Consider the following 20016-nt stretch of genomic DNA (forward strand, 5'->3'; position numbering starts at 1 on the left):
TTTCTTGATTGCTTTTCACTTTTATTACCATACAGCTTACAGCTCTGTGGTTTTTAATAACACATAACTGAGATATATTGCTTTCGAGAGATTTCTAATAAACGAGGAAGACCGTGGTAGATCCAAGCGTAACAAAATAACTTTTTTATCTTACATTCTAAAATATATTTTCTGGTGCCAACTAAACATAAGTTTTTTAAGAATTTCTTGATCGCTTTTCACTTTTATAACCGTATAGCTTACAGCTCTTTGGATTTTGAACAAGAACAAGAGTAGATACTAATATAGTAGCTACATAACCTCAATTTACTGATCGTTTGTAAACAAATAACAAATTTCCTGTAAAAATCAGTCTTACGATATTATAAACGATGACATTCTATTACCAACTTAACGCTAAACTAGTTTAACTTAAACTGGATTAGTAAATGCACTGAGAAAACCGATCTAAGTTTAAACTTTCAGATTAACTTAAACTCGATTAACTTAATTGAGTTTAGCAACCTCTAATACAAAGCCCGGCCTACGATATTGCAATGTTGCAGTGTAGGCCTAGAATCTAATACATGATTGGTGAAAAAGATCAGCTGGTATTTTTAAAAATCTTTTTCACCAATCATGTATTAGATTCTAGGCCTACACTGCGACGTTGCAATATCGTAGGCCGGGGCCTTGTATTAGTGGTGGCTATGACTTGACTCAGGATTGAAATCTGTTGATTGTGTTCCAAAAAATACAGGGTGTCCCACCAATGTTGGCCATAGATTCTACTCGACATTTCTGACAAAAAATGTTCAGTAAACTTTTTTTCTATCGACCTTAGTTTTCGAGATATATAGATTTTTCTATATTACTTTCCTTGCCCTATTACCATAGTTAAGGAAAGTATTGCTTTCCGAAAAAAATTAAGGTGCCTAAATTTCTATACGTTTCAAGGTCCCCTGAGTCCGAAAAAGTGGTTTTTGGGTATTGGTCTGTATGTGTGTGTGTGTGTGTGTGTGTGTGTGTGTGTGTGTGTGTGTATGAGTGTATGTGCGTCTGTGTACACGATATCTCATCTCCCAGTTAACGGAATGACTTGAAATTTGGAACGTAAGGTCCTTACACTATATGGATCCGTCACGAACAATTTCGATCAAATGCAATCCAAGATGGCGGCTAAAATGGCGAAAATGTTGTCAAAAACAGGGTTTTTCGCGATTTTCTCGAAAACGGCTCCAACGATTTTGATCAAATTCATACATGAAATACTCATTCTCATGATAAGCTCTATCAACTGCAACAAGTCCTATATCTGTAAAAATTTCAGGAGCTTTGCCCTATCTATGGAAAGTTTGATTTTTGATTCTCAATTATCAGCCTTCATATACAATTTAAACAAAAAAATTCAAGTAGAAAAGATTGAGCATGGAAATCTCTGCAATTGAAGTTCAGTAACATTTCCTGAAATTGAAAATAAGCTTTAAATCCCAGAAAATGTGATTATTAAATTGCAAACTGTTGGCAACTGTTGGTTCTATTAAATCATTCACTACGAAGAGATAGCAGACCTTGTGTGTTTCCAGCGTTTTTGACCTATCACCAGCTGTCTCATATCTTTGAATAGTAGACTTGAGATGCGCGAGTACACTAGCGTCAGGTGATCAATTTTCGCGCCACACCAGATTTTTTTCAGAATATGACTACTTCCGGTCATTAAATACTCAATAACTCGAAAACTACTGGTCGAATTTCAATTTCAAGGGTATTGTTGGAAAGAGAAAAACATTTCAAACTAGAATAATCTAATTTTATTTGTTGTTAGATATTTTGTAGTTTTTTATTAGGGCTTAAACTTGAAAAAATGTTATTCTTCAAATTTCAAACAGTTTTTTCTTGATAATTTTTCTCCGGGTAGTTATAGTGGTTTCAATATTTCAAAAAATTCTCCATTTCATAAGCTTTCAAATGAATATAAATTCGAAAAGGTGAGTTCCATGATAAAGTGTTCAAAACTGCTAATATCTGGAATGAACACCTTCAAAATAAGGAAATTCACAAACAGCATGCATCAAATATTCTCTCTGACAATATTCACAAGTTTTAATCAATATTTTACCATTCTACAATGATATGGTTTTTTCCTACAGTTACCTTGAAAAGTAACCATCCCTGCAGTAATTACAGAACGCAAAGAATCACTTTTCCGCTCTAGTGCGCAAAGTAGTATTACTTTGCGTACTCTTAATACTTTGTGTATTATCTTGCAGCCATCCCAATCAGCTGTTGACATTGTTGGCGTGTATTTTGAATGCGAATTTGTTCTATCTATATTTTTGCTGATTTTCAAATAAATAAAAATGAGAACTCATTAAATTATACATTTTGAATATTATTAATGACTCATTATTTCAAATAATATTTTTTCATTCATAAATTGATTGGTTGAAAAATTATTTAGAAATTAAGATTTATTCAATTTTTAATTTGAATAAATCATTGATTAATTATTTTAATTGGATTATCAAGTTTAAAATAAATTAAAGCTGATATTAATAACAAAATTATACAGACAAACATTTGATGGATTTCAGCCATCATTTTACCCATAATCAACCACTTCTCATATTCAATGGTAAATGTAGGAAAAATTTAATGTGAAATATGTGAGCAAAGTTCCTCTGCTGCACTCAAGAAACCATTCCGCCCTCGCCTACAGCTCGTGCGTAAACGTTTCTTTCGGTGCAGCATACTGTCACTTTGCGCACTAGTTGCATAAATAACTATTTCAATAACTTGCATTATTTCCTTTACCATAAATCCTGAATAAAATAACAAGAAGTAGTTGTTTCAGCCTATTTTCAGTATATTTTTCAGTGTGCTCATCGGCTGTCTCAACCTTGGTGGGACACCAAGAACATTTCTTTCGGTGCAGCAAACTGTCACTTTGCGCACCAGTTGCATAAATAACTATTTTAATAACTTGCATTATTTCCTTTACCATAAATCCTGAATAAAATAAGAAGTATTCGTTTCAGCCTATTTTCAGTATAGTTTTCAGTGTGCTCATCGGCTGTTACAACCTTGGTGGGACATTCTGTATAATTACAAGCCGTATAATATTTTCAGTGAAGATACATAGCTATCGAGAAGTAACGCAACCCAGAAGATGATACTGTGAGGTTTTGATTGTACTACATTTTGATCACCCAATTAATATATACGAAGATCGTTCCAGAATTAAGTTACACTATTTTTTATATCTCTGTATATGGCAGGTAAAGGCTCAACTTTTCAAGGAACTCTCTTCCAAGTTTAGTGGTAGCACTGTAAAATTGTCATGTGGCTGTCATGATTTATTCGTTAGTTAGGGGCAATCCACTAACTGACGAATAACTGACTAACTAACTACCACTCACCGCCAAATGAAACTTTCTTTGTTAATAACTTTGTTGTAGTTCATACACTGTGTTACTTGTAAATATTTGAAAAAAACACTTACTTTTCTTGGAGTATTGAGGAATGTATTTCACTCCTGAAGAGGATCTTCATCAGCCTTTCTGTCAAGGCCACTTGACAAGGTAACTTTCTGTCAAGGCCAATTGCTTCTCGATTGTTCCATTCCTATTTTATCTATTTATTTCCTAACGTATCATTTCCTCAAGACGTGTGTGATTAATAGTGACTAAAATTGATATTGTACTAAGTTTGTATTTTAATCCAATTATTTATTCAGTTTGTGTGGTAGAGAAGACTAGGTACTAATTCCATCCAATAAATAATATTTTTTTTGTCACCTCATTTTAATAAATTTTAGTTTAGTATTTATTTGTTGCATAAAGATGACCTAACTAGAATTAGTAGTATAAGATTCCGCACCTCTAATAATATTTTAGATATTATTGTAAACTCTATTTATATTATCATAGTGGCGTAAAAAACACTGGACAGTTGGAGACTGGAAACAATAACAGCAAGAGATAAGCTGCGTTTACACCAAAGTTATAAACAAAATGTTAATAACTGTTAACTTGAAAAAACAAAGTATATCACCTTTTCTTCGACACTAGCAGGTCAACCTGAGGACTCATTGCATTTGAAAATGCACTTTGATCCTCACTGCTTGAATGATGGGTTGAACTGTTTGTGCCAACAAATTGAAAAAGTTAATTCTATAAAATATTTGGGAGTGATGGTGGATAGATATTTGAAATGGGATACTCATATGAATTACCTATCTTCTAAACTTAAATTTCTTATTTATAGTTTCTACAAAGTAAATCAATTGAAAGACCTGGATGTAAAAAGATCAATTTATTTTGCGTATGCCCACTCGCTGTTTCAATATGCGATTGAAGCTTGGGGTGGTGCATATGATTGTCACTTTAATAAAGTCTTCACACTACAGAGGCATCTTATAAGGGCAGCACTGGGTAAACCAAGACGATACCCAAGCAAGAAACTTTTTGAAGAATTAAGCGTTCCCACACTAAGACAGATGTATGTAACTAGGATTGTTTTGCACTTAAATAAGAATAGAAGTAATCTAGAAATTAGAAATATACCGTACCAAACTCGTTCATTAGCATTAAATAATTTCAATATCAACTTAATAAAACTAGTAGTTTGTCGACACCAATTCACCTATCTTTGCAATATATTTTCAAACAAAATTCCGATAAAACTAATTAATTCAAAAATTACTAAAGCACTTATCAAGGAAATAAATGTATGGGTTGAGCAGAATATATATTTTACAATGCCTGAATGTTAATAAATTTATTCATGATTCTTTTGATTTTTAATGTCTTTCTATCTTTTGTATTATTTATGAAAATTGATTAAGCACTGGGATGTGCTCACAACTGAAAATTTCATTTTTCATTGTATTCTTCTTCATTAGTTTGAAGATTTAAATGTAGGCTGTATGACTTGTTTTTGGTTATCACCTGTATAATTGGTTTTAACACGAAATTATTCAATTCTTATCATTGTATTATTTATAAGAAGCATTACTCTAATATTTATTATATATGTATATATGTTTTCCATTTTTCAGTATTGCTATAGGCTACTTCGTACTGTTTGCTTTATGAACTCACAGCTAGCGCACAAGTTTAACTTTGCTGGCTGTGCCAAATCATTTAGATCTATTATAATTTACATTTTTATTATGCATTTTGTATGTATCATTCATGTTTTGTAACTATGTAATTTTGGCGAAATAAACATTCTTATCTTATCTTAATCTTCATAGATTATTTATTAGATTGAACAGAACTTATCATACACATGATAAACATATGTGTTTGTCAAGTTCCGTTCAATCTAATAGAATCTATAAAGATTAAGAATCATTCTGCTAATAACTTTGGTGTAAACGCAGCTTAAGTACAATAGCTTTAGCCTGTGATGTTCATATTAATTACTAACTCTCAGGCTCGGTTACACAAAAGCTTGTTAAATTTGTATCATGATTAAATGCCAATGCCTTGGGGGCCTATCAGAAAAGACTTGATGTAAAAAAGCTTCTCCTATTGGTTCTCGTGGCATTTAATCACGGTTGAAATTTAACAGCCTTTGAGCAACTGAGCCTCAGAGTGTTTATTAACAGTGTTTCAGAAAGACTTTGAAGATGTATAAATAAAGACAGTAGACGATTTCAACATTAAACATAATATTTATTTATTCACAATTTTACAAAATTTATTTTTGCTTGCTTGAATCATAGGGTAGGATTTTATTAATTGTTTATTGATTCATACAATAAGTATCTTCAAAATGATAGGGAGAGAAAAAATAAGGTAACCTTGTGCTATTGCTCTCTCAAATTTGGATATTTTATTTTTATTCGAATTTTATTGCTTGTAATAAAAATTATTCCATATAAATCTAGTCTTGTTTCAACCAACTGACCAGTAAATTTGCGCCACTCTGTATTCCAAATCACCTTCTAGATAAATTAAAGAGTGTTTGTGAAAAATGTATCTTCAAAGGGAATACAGAAACAAAAGTTGAGAACCACTACCATAAAGTTTTCTTTTGCATTCTCTAAAGGTTCTTTGAAATGCTGTTTGAATTTTTCATTTTCTAATCAGTAAATGCTATTCCAACAATATATTGTTATTAAACATGAATAACAAATATCATCATTTTCTGAAAAAGGAAAAGTTGTAAAATTGTTGATCTCAAAACGAAAAATCATTTACAAGCTATCATCGTTTTTCATCATTAAATATCTAGTTAAGTTAATCTGTGACACGATTAAGTTATAAATTGTAATTTCGTTGATATTATTTTACTTTTCATTTAAGCAAAACAAAAGAAGGATATCTTATAATTTAGAGTAGGACATTTTTGTGATTGTTTAGTTGTAAATTCTAATAAAAAGTTTATAATACTAATATACGTTTTCAGTGTACCAATTTATTTCTATTTTTCTAACAAGTAGATTCTCCTTGTTGATATTTGCAATCAAATAGAAAAAAATCAATTAGAAGTCCTTCAATATGTAACCATCTTACTCATGGTATCTCTATACATTCATTCATTCTTTCGATTCCAAATTTTTGGGAAACATTTTCTGTCAGCATAATAATATCTGACTGTTATCTCGTTTGTGATATTTACAATACTTTATTGTTAGAGTTTAACAGAGCCCATATTCTCTTCTACAATTCAAATATATCGTAGAAAAAAGCAATGCCCATGATATATATAAAATAATGTCTATGTAATAATGTTCTAATTGTTCACTTTCAAACTGATGCCTCAGAATTGACAACTTTTGTAATGAGCAGTACAATATTTTTGTTTTATTTTTATATTCTCTTTCATTGAGAATACCGTATCAACACTATAAAACACTAGAAATTGTGAAAAAGCTAGAGCTATATTGTCAGGTTTAGAGCTTTCCATCCAAGTAAATTAAATATTTGTTGGGATCCACAATGTTTTAAAGTTACTGTACTTTGTTAATCAAGCCATTATTGTATTGAAGTTCAAGCTCAACTCTTATTTATTTAGTCAAGTAAAATATTACACTTTATCAGAAGTCACAACAAGTTTATGCCCAAAACTTTCCCTTCTCAAATGTTGTACTATAGTGTGGTCCACGTTATAATGACAGTATTTGATTAACTTTGGTGTTGCTATCATTGTCTATCATTCGACAAAGCAGGTAGTACTATCGTTTTCTAGCTCAGCAACAATGCCAAATCTGTTTTTGACAGTGTAGAAATATGATTAATTAAGACAGATGATAGGCAACGCTGTTCTTCTATCTCTATCCACTGCCATTATAACGTGGACCTCACTATAGTCTCATCAGGGGTGGGAGAAGATTACAACCTCCCCCCTGGATGTCTCACACTATAAACGATAGAATTAGTATACTTTTTAATAATAAATTATTCCAATACAGTAGTTGGTTTATAAGGATTTTCTGAGAGACTAGTTAACCCCCTAGCCCCTTTGTTGACCGAGCGAAGTGAGGTCTAAGTTTCAAGTCGATGGTTTGGCATTTCTTTTAATGTTTGAATGCTTATCTGTTGCGCATTTACGGCGATATGCGATAATATATTTTCATGGAATGTGACAGGTATGTTCCTCTTTTAATTGCGCGTCGACGTATATACAAGGTTTTTTGAAATTTTGCATTTCAAGGATAATATAAAAGGATAAAGGAGCCTCCTTCATACGCCAATATTAGAGTAAAAATCAGACTATAGAATTATTCATCATAAATCAGCTGACAAGTGATTACACAGATGTGTGGAGAAGCCAGTCTATTGCTGTATTTCCATAAGGTCTATAGTTTCAATCAGGTACTTGTGGATGAGAATACTGCGTGAGGTCTACTGTTCACAGAACTACTAGTGTTTAGGGTGAGTGCACACAGAGTACGCTCAGGCGTTCTGAGTTAGGGCGGTCTTAGAATATTATAAAAATTATTTCTTCATTCTCCTAGGACCGCTGGAACGGCTGATCACTCTATGTGTGTACACACCCTTACGACTTCCCTTACGCTCTCCTTTGCCCATTTATATCTCCAAATTGAATAGTTCTAAGAATTCAGACTCGTATTACATTAGGACACCAATTAGACACCAGGAATGAGGAAGAACGCTGTCTCAATCCCCCTCCCCCCACTTTTAGGGCCGGTTTCCGAGCTCGGGATTTAGCTAAGTCCTAGACTTTAAACAGCTGGAGTCAGAAAATTAGCTTTCCAAAACGGGGTGTAGTCGCAGTTTTTATTTTCTCATTTCTATAATTGTCCGGTTTCCCATTAGGGAACTTTGGACTATATACGGCGAGGTGGAACTACCGTTGGGTCTCCCCACCATTCAAAGCCATACGCTAATAATAATACAATTGGAAACGGTTTTCCCTGACGAAATTAAACATTTCTAAATAATTAAAAATACTTTTTTTTGGTCTTTCTAAGTATCAATAAATCTGTGGTTTTTTGACAATTTCTTAGTCTTTTTCATTCAATAATTCAAAATAGCTGAAACTTTACACTATTTTATCTTTATTTTATTTTGTGTTCTATCTTCTAGTTTTTTTTTGAAATTTGATTCAAACGTGACTTTGACAATGACTGCGACTACGCCCCGTTTCGGACAGCCAATTTTCTGACTCCAGCTGTTTAAAGTCTAGAACTTAGCCAAATTTGGAGTTCGGAAACCGACCCTAAAGTCCAAGCAGGGCATTACTTGTTACAGGGTTTATTAACCAGGGACATCAGATTTTGGTGGCTGGACAGGACACCAGCCTTTAGTGTCTGGCTTTTGTTTCCCTCGGCTACGCTGGGAAACCGAAATCTGGTGTCCTAGTCTAATAAGCACATAAGAACTCATGTCTCATGACCCGCGACACGATCAGACACCCAATAAGGTGGCAGCGTTTCCATCATTGCTGGTGTCTCATTGGTGTCCTTATTTATTTATTTATTTATTTATTTATTACATTTCCAACGGTATACACCAATTTCAAAAGAATACAATAGTAACAAGATCAACAAAAATAACAAGACAAATGTAAATATGAGATACATAACATAGAGTCAAATAAGTAACTTAGCAATTCAGAAGTATAACAACTAATAACAGTAATATGAAATAAAATGTACAAATATGCATTAGAAACTATCAGCACAAATTCAATGACTTGAAGCGATTGCAAACAAAATATTTTTAGCAATAACAAAGGAAACACTGTAATTCAATAGCAGCAAGCGCAACAATAGAATAATAACTATAACCAAACACAGCCAACTAATACAAATGATAACAAAATAAGATTAATTAACGCAGAGAAACGGTAACGCTGTTTTCCTATCTTCATCCTGTGCCATTATAACGTGGACCTTATTTTAGTGTAATACCATAAGGCTTTAGTGTCTAACTGTTAGGTTGGTATCGCTACATAGCTGTGAATGAAATGACAACACTCCATATATAATCCGAACTGTTTCATTTGTTCGAATATTGAGATTTTTATAAAGGTAATTTCATTATTATTTTTGAGGTTTGTAGTTTTTATTTTGAAGTTGATAGTAGTTGAGAATCTAAACGTAAATTGAAGATAATCTAGAAGGCGCCGACACTGTACCACGTGACACTACAACGTCACTTCTATAAACAGCCGTAGTAAAGTGGAATTGAGTTTGGAAACGGCTGTCTCTGATTCTTCTGTTCAGTGCGAAGTGTCCGCGAGACCCTAGGTAGGGTTTTTACCGTGTGCGCGGTAGTGCAGCCTCGATTTTCTGCCCTGGAAAGGACTTTCAATCAATCGGAAATTTGAAAACTACAGTTTAATTTCAAAAATGGAGCACATGAATGGAGACCAGTATGGTGACGGTTACATGGAGCCTGAGGAGGAATGGGAACGGGAAGGATTACTGGACCCGGCTTGGGAAAAACAACAGAAAAAGGTAGCGTTTTCAATTTATTTTCAACTTAAAACTCAACTTTTAAGTGTTAAAATTGCTTTAATTAAAGTGTTTCCACCATCAATTCTTCCACACACAAACACGAAATTTCATTTCCACGAATTCTCAGAGATATACGACGTAGTAAGCTAATAAACTTGTCCATGATACCGATGGAACTTGATGTAAGCACTTCAAAATTCCTATAAACTTCTCAATTAAAAAATATACTTCATCACAAAAATTTGATAAAATACCTTATTCCTTCTATGATCCTGATACCTTATACCTTACATCTTCAATTTATGGTCCTTGATTGTTATTTCATCAAATATTTCTTAGTTCTATATGGAAAGGTATCATTCATAGGAGTATAGTGAGGTCCACGTTATAATGGCAGTGGATAAAGATAGAAGAATAGCGATGTCGTTTTTCTTCATTAATTAATTATATTTCTACACTGTCAAAAACATAATTGTCATCGTTGGGGATCTAGATAAGGATAGTACCACCGGCTTTGTCGAATGATAGACAAGTATAGCAAAACCAAAGTTGATCAAATACTGTCATTATAACGTGGACCTCACTATAATAGTTAATCAAGTACTCAACTCAATACTCTAAATTTTATCATAAACGGTTTATGTGCCGGTTGCACAAAAGCTGGTTAAATTTTAATCGTGAATTATTCCACGCGAACCAATCTGAGAAGTCGCCATATCAAAAAGACCTTCTCTGATTGTTTCTCATAAAATTTTAACCAAGGTTAAACTTTAACCGGCTTTAGTGCAACCGGACCTGAGTCTGTGTAATGTGACTCTTATATCGTACCTTGCTGGGGACTTGCTTTCATCAATTAATAATATATTTATTTAATATCAATTTTTTTTATTCATTCATGTTATTTATATTTTATTTATTCTTTTTTTTTGTTGGAAGATGAACCAAAAGCTTCATGACAATGCTTTGGGTAATGGAATAAGAAGATGACATGATCACATAACCATAACCCCAGTTAGGATTCGAACCCACGACCTACCTAGATCAGGCGAAGCAAAGAAGATTGAAGAATTGAGCGTCAGACTCTATATATCATACCGGCGGGATATTTTTATTTCTGTATATACTTATTTATTGAACAATAATATTAATAATCAATAGGTTATGGTAAATGAGGATTCCATTACAGGGTCAGATGTATGATTTTGGATATTTGAACTTTATAGTCATCAAATATTTGTTAGTCTTAACACGGGTCTAATAGCTAATCAAAGCTCTGATCTAATATCTATGAACATATATTTATTACAATATGATAGTAGGGGACCTATCATATTTTTAAATTGACATTTTGTAACTAACGTAGGGGTTTAATAATTGATGATTTCGATTTCGTAAGATGTTGTTCTTTTCATAAATCATAAATTATCTCTCCTTATCCTAACTAATTTGATGTCAATAAATTCCAAGTATAACAGAGATTTACCTCTCATCACTTACAAAGACATGGTTTTTCATCACTTTTAAATTCAATTCTCTTCCAGTTTACTAATCAAATTCTTGAATTTTGCTTTTTGATATCTAACTCACTTTCAATTCTAGTATCAATTTTCAATGTAATAATATTATTAGTAGATGCATAGATAAAATTGCTTAGTTTTTCCTATGCCTGAAAATATTTCTGAAAAAAATCAGTTACCTACATTACCTCTTTTAGTAATGTGCGGTAATGTAGTTTTAGATAGAATTTTTTTGGTAGTTTTAATATTTGTTGTCTAGATCTTTACTACAGTAATGAATTGGTAAAATGATTTTAGTTTGAATTCAAAGTTTGCTGTTTTATTTCGGAGAAACCTTCTTTTATACTTAACTTCTTTCTTTTTTCAACTTGTGAGAATACTAAACTTTCTTTTAATGTAACTTTTCTTTGTAATGTACGCCTAATCTGTAGCCTATCTTTGGTGTGAGAATATTAAACTTTTCTTTGCAATATACACCTGATATGTATCTTTGAGAATACTAAACTTTTCTTTGTAATCTGTAGCCTATCTTTGGTGTGAGAATACTAAACTTTTCTTTGTAATGTACACCTAAACTGTATCTTTGGTTTTTCTGTGTGTTTCTTGGTAATTTTTTTTCCAAATTTAAGAAATGATGTAGAATATTTGTAAAACATACCAGTTATATCGTATTAACGACTTTCCTTAGTGTAGTGTAGTATCTAGTATAGTTTTATTATCTTCTGTATCTATTAGTAGTGAAGGTAAGTTAGAAGTTATAGATAGTAGATCTATGTTGTTTATAGAACCAAAACTACTGAGTTAAAAATGAATTGAAGGACTATGGCTTGGTTGATTGCCAGCTAATGAACATTTAAACAGTACGTGAAGCATATAACTGAGAACACTATTAAGATTTAATTTGACTACTCTATTCATGTAGATTACAGTTTTTTATGTAAGACTACACAATACATTGTGATTTACATGTAAAAATGTAATGAATCAAATCAAAATTAAATCATTCAATTAAATCATTTTTTTTCACAACTCAAAACAATTGAGGGTACTGTCAAACACAATGGTGGACTATCTCACAAATTGTAGGCCTATAAATATTTGTTATTAGTCTGTATTCTGTAAGAATTATTTTGTTCTAATTCTTCATATTTCCATTTTTTATTTATTCAATTATGATCGACTTTTTTGCTAGGACATCTTGAAAGAATTTATCCAAGACCATCAAATCAAATATTTTCAAACACTCACGGTCATTAAAACCAATAGATTTCTAGCTTACATTGAATATTCAGATCTACAAAATGTCCAATTTGAATTTGTGATTCCAAAATGAATTTGTTGTGTTGAAAGTTTATTTTTTAATGACTACCAGTGCCCTCAATTCTATTATTTTATTCAAGATACGACTAGTTTCAAGTATTTATCCCATTCTCAAGTATAAAATCAATTATGTTTAATTGTGTTCACATTATGTTTTTTTTCAATGATGTTTAATGATACATCAGGCCCCTATCTGCCATTTTTTCAATTTAGTATATAAAGGCTTGAAAGTTATTCTACACGTTATTTCACATTCAAATCTGACAAAAATCTGATAAATCAGTTTATAATCAAAGCCAAACACATTTTGTATTCGAAATATTTCATTTAAATTCTCATTCATGTATTATAGAAAATACGTCAATCACCTGTTGAATAGTTCTGTATTTTTGGATTTTTATACAACAATTTTTTGTGGTAGGCTATGTAGTTTTTGTGGTATACTTTGTTGAATAGTTTTGTATTTTTGGATTCTTATATCATTTTTTGTGGTATACTTTGTTGAATAGATCTGTATTTTTGGATTCTTATACAACATTTTTTTGTGGTATGTCGTTTTTGTGATATACTTTGTTGAATAGTTCTGTATTTTTGGATTCTTATATCATTTTTTTTGTGTGTTAAACCTGTCGTTTTTGTGGTATACTTTGTTGAATAGTTCTGTATTTTTGGATTCTTATACAATTTTTTTTGGTATGTAGTTTTTGGGGTGTACTTTGTTGAATAGTTTTTCTTATTTATTTATTTATTTCTTTATACATTAATAGATACAATCATTCTCAACTATGAATGATTGGAAAAGGAACAACAGGCTTAAAGCCCAAAACTGTTCCTTTCCCAAATTTAGATAGAAATTGTCCAAAAATAGGTTATGTTTACACTACACGTTTTTTTGTCCAATTTTGAGTCCAAAATATTTATAAACTAGTTCTGTATCTTTGAATTTTTATACAACATTTTTTTGTGGTATACTTTATTGAATAGTTTTGTATTTTTGGATTCTTATACAATTTTTTTGTGGTATGTCTTCTTTCAGTCTCGATATTACAATGCTTTTTTTTAAAAAATAAAGTATGATGTCAATCAATTCTTGAGTAGCCTATCATTATCATTTATCAAGTTCCTATCAACTAATACAAAAATGATTTCCATTCCAAGTCTTTTCATCAGTTAGTAGACTATAATCGTTTGTTTACATGAAAATTATGAATAGATTGTTAAATAAATAATATCTGGAGATTTCCACTCATAAAGCCTTGTTCACACCAGAGTTTAGCTTAGCTAGTTTGGGTATTAGCTTTCTTGCTTTTTTCGTTTTTTGACGTGTCCTTGTGGTCTTCTGATCACATTATGGATCTAAAATACTAAATACTAGAGTTGTCTACATAATTCTGTTCCCAGTTTTCTTCAAAAAGTTTTCAATATTTTATGTAGAAAACTTTCAAGTAAAATGTGCTGTGCTTTTCAAAAAATTGACAACAAACTGCCGGAATTTGTTTGAAACTTAGTTTACAACTCTGGAGTAAACGTGGTTTGAATCTCTATAGTGACATTCACTTCAAACAGTTGGAGTTCCTTTTAAAACATCTATGGGGAGAATTTTGTGATTTTCACAAATATTTGGGTCACATGATAGAATCAAGGCTTCAAGGTTATTATTGAATTCGGAGCTTTCAATGTCCACTTTCACTTCAAGAGCTATAATCTAATTTAGGGTAAATCATGTAATTTCTGTTGATAAATTCAACATAATTTAAATTTATTATTTTTCAATTGTAATTCTTCATTAAGGGTCGGTTTCTGAGGTCGGGATTTAGCTAAGTTCTAGACTGCTCTCCTATATTTCTCGATTTCCATTATGACGTGGACCTCACTATAGATCAAACCAATATTGAGGGTTTTGTGGCAGAGAGGACGTGGAGTCCTAACTCCGCCCTTAATGAAGGCAATTAATCAATCAGTCAATCTTAGATTCTTTAAGGGCCGGTTTCCGAGCTCAGGATTTAGCTAAGTTCTACACTTTAAACAGCTGGAGTCAGAAAATTGGCTTTCCAAAACGGGGCGTAGTCGCAGTGTTTGACCGAGCGAAGTGAGGTCTAAGATTCAGATCGACGGTTTGGCATTTCTCTAAATGTTTATATGTGGCGTAGTCACAGACCACGTTTAAATTAAATTTTGATAAACTAGAAAATTTAACACAAAATAAAATAAAGAGAAAATAACTTAGTGTAAAGTTTCAGCTATTTTGAATGATTTAGGAATGTTTTATTTCGTCAAGGAAAAACTTTTTCAATTATAGAAATGATAAAATGAAAATTATCATAACTAGTAGTTCTGTGAACAGTAGACCTCACGCAGTATTCTCATTCACAAGTACCTGATTGAAACTATAGACCTTATGGAAATACAGCAATAGACTGGCTTCTCCACACATCTGTGTAATCACTTGTCAGCTGATTTATGATGAATAATTCTATAGTCTGATTTTTACTCTAATATTGGCGTATGAAGAAGGCTCCTTTTTCCTTTTATATTATCCTTGAAATGCAAAATTTCTAAAAACCTTGTATATACGTTGACGCGAATTAAAAAAGGAACATACCTGTCAAATTTCATGAAAATCTATTACCGCGTTTCGCCGTAAATGCGCAACATTCAACCATTTAGAGAAATGCCAAACTGTCGACTTGAATCTAAGACCTCACTTCGCTCGGTCAAACACTGCGACTACGCCCCGTTTTGGAAAGCAAATTCTCTGACTCCAGCTGTTTAGAACCTGACTAAAACCAGAGCTCGGAAACCGGCCCTAAATGGATAAATAAATTAAGCAATACAGTCGAATTCGACTCGATTCAGTATGCCTACATCCGTTTTTTGTGACGTAATTATCCAAGCACAAACCCCTACTACTCTAAAATAATCACACCCAAAATCTAAAAAAAGAGAAACGACACTGATATTGCTACATTGCCACCGACAATTTTCGCCTCAATTTCAATGGACACTTTCAAAAAAAGAAAAAGAAGAGGTAGAAAAATAAATATAAATCACATTTTCGAACAAGCAGTAATGGCGGGGCAAAGAGGGGGAAGTGGATTGACGATAAAATCTGAAAATAGATTCGAGCCAAGTCTCGTCGACACAGTATCAAAGTAAGTTACATGTATGCTTAGTTAAGTCCGACGCTGCTTTGCAACTTAGTTAAGTGTCACACACACACAAAAATATGCTGCACACTTTTTCGAGTATTTTCAGAAATAATCGCGCACCCAAGAATGCGCTCACCATGACTAATGCACGGGGGTAGGTTGGCAATACTGTTGTAAGAAAACGAAACAATAACTATAAATCACACACAACTTTCGTTTCTGTACAGATATTAAGTTACGTTTTGGCAATTGTTGATGGTGAATTTAAACCGTGATTGAGACTATAATAGTGCCATATAATAGCTATTTTTTAATTTTTGAAATTTATGCATCAATTATATCCGTAATATTACTGTATTAAAACACAGAGAAAAAATAAATTCTATTAAAAATAGATAATTAACCATAGAGAACATCAAAATGTAGAGAATTGAATCCTCTACTACTCAACGTTCAGTACTAATGTTTCCGAAGCATTGTTGTTGAGTAATAAGCGTTTCATAAAAACTTAGAAGTCCTGTAATACAGGAACAGCTGATTTTATCGGCTATATTGAGCATGTAATTGGAATGGTGATTCTCCTGTATTACCGGACTTGTAACTTTCATGAAACAGACCCCAGAAAGTGCAAAAAGCAGAAAAACTGCCTTTTCAAAGATTTTACACTTCTAAAGTGGATATCTCGAAAACTAAAGGAGATATCACAAAACTCTACTGTACAGAACTTGTAGGAAATTTATCTAGCTTCATTTTTGCTCAGTTAGTCATGTCGTTGAAATGCATGGTTTCAAGATACATGCGTGTAAATGTATTTCCAGAAATGAAAAAAAACGAAACTTTTAATCCACCCTCATCCCTTAAGCACAAGGGGTAGGGTTGACGGCTTTTGATATGTTTACATTCTAACTAGTCCAAAAAAAGCTGCGAAGTCAAAAATATTGTGTTCCTAACGTTCCATCCAAATTTTTATTTATTTATTAAATCATTGAGAATTACACAACTTACAGAAAAGTACCACAGGCTAACTTACGCCCAAAACGGTTCCAATTCTAATTTATATGTCAATTAAATTTCCCTGTCAATTGATCTTTTGTTATTAAACTGAAGATTTTACACTCAACACTATAACGGCTGCATCAATCGTAATGAGATGCGTAAAATAATGAAATAATACATGAAATTGAAGAGAATACGATGCTCTATGAACTGATGATTCAAGGATAGTGTATAGAAAATTTCAATTGGAAATTTCGATTTCATATTAGTGAAAATCTTTCAGCTCCATTCTTGGTTGTGATTTTATACATCACACACAGTTAGTGATCGATTTATTCAACAAAGGGTATTATTTCAATTTCAGACCACGATTTAAATTTTCTATATACCATTCTTGCTCATGATTAGCATGGATTTTTTCAATCAGTCGTTAAAAAGTTATAAAGCCAAAAATATGAATAAAATAGGAGTCTGAAGGGTTTCTCTTCAAAATGTGGCACCTTTTAAGTGCTCATATCTAGAAAACTATGAGAGGTATGGATAAATGTTACAGATGAAACTTGTAGGCTAATTTGTAAGCTTAATTTTGTATTAGATAATAATTTCCGAAAGACGCATATTGTTCGAGATATGTGCAAAAAACCAAAGTATGGTAATTTCAAACCACCCCCACACCTTAGCACAGGGGGTAGGAGTGAAGACTTTTGATATGTTCACCCTCTTACTATCCTTGAAAGAGCTTTGAGGTCAAAAATTGTGTTCCAAACTTTTCCCACTATAATCTTTCGTTGACTGGACTAAATTGAATCCACGGAATTTTTACACCTATAGTGAGGTCCACGTTATAATGACAGTATTTGATCAACTTCAGTTTTGCTATCCTTGTCTATCATTCGACACAGCCGGTGGTACTATCCTTTTCTAGGCCCACGACGATGCCAATTATGTTCTTGACAGTGTAGAAATATAATTAATTAATACAGAGAATCGGCATCGTTATTCTTCTATCTTTATCAACTGCTATTATAACGTGGACCTCACTATAGTCAATACCCACTATTACTAAGTAATAGTAGGTATTGCTCTAGTCGAGAACATGTGTTTTCAAATGGTGACGTCGCGGAGACTAGAATCAGAGACAAGAAATATAGGTATCCTTATGCTCATCCTTTATCTATGCTAGAATCGACTGGTCTGAGTGTTACCATTTGGAAACACATGCTCTCGACCTGAGTCGCGTAAGTGTGAGTTGAGCCTTAAACATCACATTCACAAGTTTGGCTTGTGAATTTATGTATTGGTCACGTGCCCAGACTCAAATGTTTCTAGGTCCTTTTCTAGGTCCACAACGATGACAATTATGTTTTTGGCGATGTAGAAATATAATTAATATTGATGCAGAGAATTGGCATCGCTATTCTTCTATCTTTATCCACTGCCATTATAACGTGGACCACACTTTAGATTTGTTACAACAGATGAATTGGAATATGATAAAAAAGATGAATGGAATGAATGAAAACTACTTGAAATTGTCCCAAATCAATGATTCAAACATTCTTTCTAGTTTACTGAAAATTTTGTGATTTAACTAATAGAGAGATATTTATCTAAACTCTATTAAACTAAATAGAGAGATAGAAGATTGTGTGACAACCGTAATTAGTTTTTTATATTTTTTATAAATCAGAGATTGTGACAAACCCAAGTCGTTATCATACTAGTAGCTCTGTGAACAGTAGACCTCACGCAGTTTTCTCATCCATAAATATCTGGTGTCACCTGTTCTAGTTCATTCAGTTGAATCACAATTCACAGTTGAATCATAATTTACTCTTAAAAACAGTTATTTGTTTTCTCCAAGATCAAAAACTCACTTATGTTAATAAACTCAGTTCACGTTTGAATTTGTATTCCGTATGATTAATGAATAATCCACTTGTCAGCTGATTGATTATGAATAATTCTATAGTCTGATTGATCCAAAGACCTTAAAGAGATAATAGACCCACAATGCCAATGCCTTCCCAATGATAGCTCTTACTTGAAATTGAAGGCCGCCATTGGGATATTTTAGCACGATATATTATATCTATAAATTTGTAATACTATAGATTACAAAGGTATTGGTATGTAATAATCTCATAGGTTGCCCCGTCAATGGCCGATTTCAATTCCAAGTACGACACTAGCGCTGCATGTGAGTTTATGCATCTTTAAGGTCTTTGGATTGATCCTATCTTCAAAGTAGATGATTGACCGAATGAAGTGAGGTCTAAGATTCAAGTCGACGGTTTGGCATTTCTCTTAATGTTTGAATGTTTATATGTTGCGCATTTACGGTGAAACGTGGTAATAGATTTTCATGAAATTTGACAGGTATGCTCCTTTTTTAATTGTACGTCGACGTATATACAAGGTTTTTAGAAATTTTGCATTTCAAGGATAATATAAAAGGAAAAAGGAGCCTCCTTCATACGCTAATATTGGAGTAAAAATCAGACTATAGAAAATTATTCATCATAAATCAGCTGACAAGTGATTACACAGATGTGTGGAGAAGCCAGTCCATTGCTGTAATTCCATAAGGTCTATAGTTTCAATCAGGTACATGTGGATGAGAATACTGCGTGAGGTCTACTGTTCACAGAACTACTGGTATAATAGTGATATCAGAGTATGGAGGAATTCCTTTTCTTTTCACATTATCCTTAAAATGCAAAATTTCAAAAAACCTTGTGTATACATCGACGCGCAGTTGAAAAAGGAATATTATTCCTTCCAAATCTCATCGAATTCTATCAACGCGTTTGGCCGTAATCGCGTTACATACAGACAGACAAAAGCAAATCGAGTTGAAACATAGACCTCACTACGTTCGATCAATTATGTACCTATATCTACCACAACAACACAGAAAGTTCTCCTATTATTGCATTATATTTTACTATTCGACAGTGAAATCTCTAGTTTTCCACCGTTACTTCCTTCTTGACCAACTTGCCAGTTATAGTGACAACATTTTGTGTGTCGTACCTGAATTATTGTAGTGTTTTATTTAACAAAACAAAACTTTCAACACCTGTTGCCGGGAAATATCCGAGTAGGATCCACTTCA

General features: G+C 32.5%; 1 protein-coding gene across 3 annotated transcripts in view; it reads left to right on the forward strand.

The window, feature by feature from the left end:
• The first annotated feature begins 9474 nt into the window (after positions 1–9474).
• LOC111055655 (alpha-actinin, sarcomeric) overlaps positions 9475–20016 on the forward strand; it is a 198880-nt gene continuing 188338 nt past the window's right edge. For 2 of the 3 annotated variants that reach the window (XM_039438349.1, XM_039438347.1), the window contains exon 1: positions 9475–9916. In XM_039438349.1, the coding sequence (XP_039294283.1) occupies positions 9809–9916 (108 nt within the window). In that variant the 5' untranslated portion in view covers positions 9475–9808. The remainder of the gene's footprint in view (positions 9917–20016) is intronic. The other variant, XM_039438348.1, reaches the window with a different exon arrangement.

This window comes from Nilaparvata lugens, chromosome 11 (assembly GCF_014356525.2).
Source record: "Nilaparvata lugens isolate BPH chromosome 11, ASM1435652v1, whole genome shotgun sequence".
Taxonomy (NCBI): Eukaryota; Metazoa; Arthropoda; class Insecta; order Hemiptera; family Delphacidae; genus Nilaparvata; species Nilaparvata lugens.